This window comes from Anarrhichthys ocellatus, unplaced genomic scaffold (assembly GCF_004355925.1).
Source record: "Anarrhichthys ocellatus isolate YVR2014 unplaced genomic scaffold, GSC_Weel_1.0 scaffold51, whole genome shotgun sequence".
Lineage (NCBI taxonomy): Eukaryota > Metazoa > Chordata > Actinopteri > Perciformes > Anarhichadidae > Anarrhichthys > Anarrhichthys ocellatus.
Window position 1 is genome coordinate 115,301 of NW_022280081.1, and position 2,385 is coordinate 117,685.

The window sequence follows — 2,385 nt, forward strand, 5'->3', positions numbered from 1 at the left end:
CTCTCTCTCTCTCTCTCTCTCTCTCTCTCTCTCTCTCTCTCTCTCTCGGCAGGAGTAGCTTTGAATGAAAGGACACTGAATGGCTTTAGGGCGAGGGACTGAAACACACAGGGAACCTCTGAAGAACAGGAAAACACAGCGTCATGAGTAGTTTTCCCTTTGCTGATCAGTATACCATACGTGTGCTTAAAAAGTAAGTGCTGAAGTCGAGCTTCTCTTCTTCCGGCTAACAAAGAGGAACCTGCAGCTCGCTGAGGAAATCATAGAGTAAGTGCGGGTGTAGCATATGAACGACTGCGGGAATCACAGGGTTCTTCTTGCTGCTTTCTTTCTCAGCCGGTCCAGTTTTTAAGTTTCTATCTCACTGCAGAAGGATGCCATGAGGATGTGCTGCCGGTGTGAAACCGTGTTTTGTCAATGTCTGTACATGTGGGGGGCTTTCTTCAGAAGGGGACTATGCTAAGGTCGGACCTATTAAAACTGAGTTCTATCTAAAACCCTGAGCTAAATCTGAATTATTGCAGACATATAAAACACGTCAGTGAGAAGTAATGTGCTTGTGTGTAGTTCAGCCCCTCTGCTGCTCGTCTAAGTCAGCTTGGATGTGAAATACAGAGAGACGGAGCTATGACATAAAGACAGCAGCTCGTTTTATCCACTTTCACTGAACTAGTGACGGAATGACCCAAACATCGGAGTGAAAAGGGTTACCGTGATGCTGTGCAGCTGTCTCTGATTCTCTTCAACATGCAAACCAGGACGTCGTCACACTTCCTCACTGCAGAGGTGCCGATCTCGATGTCACACTAAGACTTAAGGCAGAGCGCTGTGAACTTGAAAAAGATAGATTTTCAGAAGATAGTTCTTCAGTACAGGAAGAACAGAGTGGAGCTGATGCAGCACTTTGAAACTACCAGAGATTTCAACAATGAAAGGAATTAAATACTTCAGGTTAAACACACTGCATTAATTGAGACATACTGTACAATTTTCACACTTCCTTTTTCTAACAGCGATGGATCAGTGACAGGTCTCACAATTTAGCTGGTTATCTTTGGTCTGAGTGGTCCATCTTGGAATTTAGCAAATTAGTGAGATACATATACTTTTGAGTGGCGACAGCTGGTTTTCTGGAGGCTTTAAAATAATTTAAAAGCTGACATGGGAGAAGCGGGGCCCCCCCCCCCCCCCCCAACTTCGATTCCTCCCAGTTTTTGTTTTGCTTATTTATTAATTTTTCAAAAGTCGCCGTCTCCAGCGGCGGGCCTTTCCTCGTCGAAGCGGAACTTTTTTGCATGAGAGTGGGGCGACTCCAGGAAGTTCTCCTTGTCTTCGGGGTCCTCGGGTGGGGCTGTCCACTTGGTGCCGCAGCTCCTTTCGCGGACGGTGCGGGCCGGCTCGGGGCTCAGACAGAGCTGCCACAGCCAGGGGTGACTCATGCACTCTGCAGCGCTGGGCCGGTCCCTGTGGGCAGAGAGCAGCGTTACACACCTGCAGTCCAACGCTGTGTTCATGCCGCTCACAATTACTTTCACTATCGATTAAAGGCAAACTTACTTTTTAAACCTGGTCCCTATTTTCCCATGGCTTGGTGTCTTGGGGACAACAATTTTCAAAACTGGTCCAGTATTGAAGGAGAGCTAAACGGGCTGCAATGTATCCAGTCAATGTATGGCCACTATAGTCACTTGTTTTTTCCACTGACTGCTCTGATTGTTACTCTACAACGTTATGGAAAGAATCCTACAAAGACTTACTTTTCACTTTTTGTTGTTACTGTGAGTCTCGCTCAAGTCTTGTTCTGAAATATTGCGTCTTATCCACATTGTTGAAATCAGCTCAATGTTCATCCGTGACAATGGAAACCTTTTAGCGAACACTAAGCCAAGCTTTCTGTCCTCCAACACAACAAACTCAAACAGACCGGGTCAAGGTAAAGAAAGTGGTTTCATTTCTCTGTAGCCTTTTCGATAATGTTGTATAGAAACACTTATCATGTGAGCCTGCTAGTGGAAAAGACAACACATTGACGGTGAGGGTCTGCCCAGAAGGACTACATTGCAGCCGGTTTAGCGGCTTCCGTCTGCAGCCTTCTCCCTCAATACTGGACCAGTTTCAAAAACTGTCACTTCAGCACAGAAACGTGGGAAAATAAATCTGTGTGACTTCCTCTCACACACGAGCAGACTTGGTTCTAAAATAAGACATTACGTGACGGTTGGGCTGCCTCATGAAAATTCCTCCTTTTGTTTACAGCTCCGTGCCAACATTCCATTTGACTTCATTCAAAATAAATCACTTGACTGTGTTTCTATTCTTGGGGAGACTGAGGTGAGTTACACACACACACACACACACACACACACACACACACACACACACACA

At 45.9% G+C, this 2,385-nt stretch overlaps 1 protein-coding gene across 1 annotated transcript in view; it reads right to left on the bottom strand.

The window, feature by feature from the left end:
• Positions 1-212: 212 nt before the first annotated feature.
• stk17b (serine/threonine kinase 17b (apoptosis-inducing)) overlaps positions 213-2,385 on the bottom strand; it is a 10,396-nt gene continuing 8,223 nt past the window's right edge. Inside the window, exon 7 of the mRNA XM_031870156.1 lies at positions 213-1,464. Within this exon, the coding sequence (XP_031726016.1) occupies positions 1,239-1,464 (226 nt within the window). The 3' untranslated portion in view covers positions 213-1,238. The remainder of the gene's footprint in view (positions 1,465-2,385) is intronic.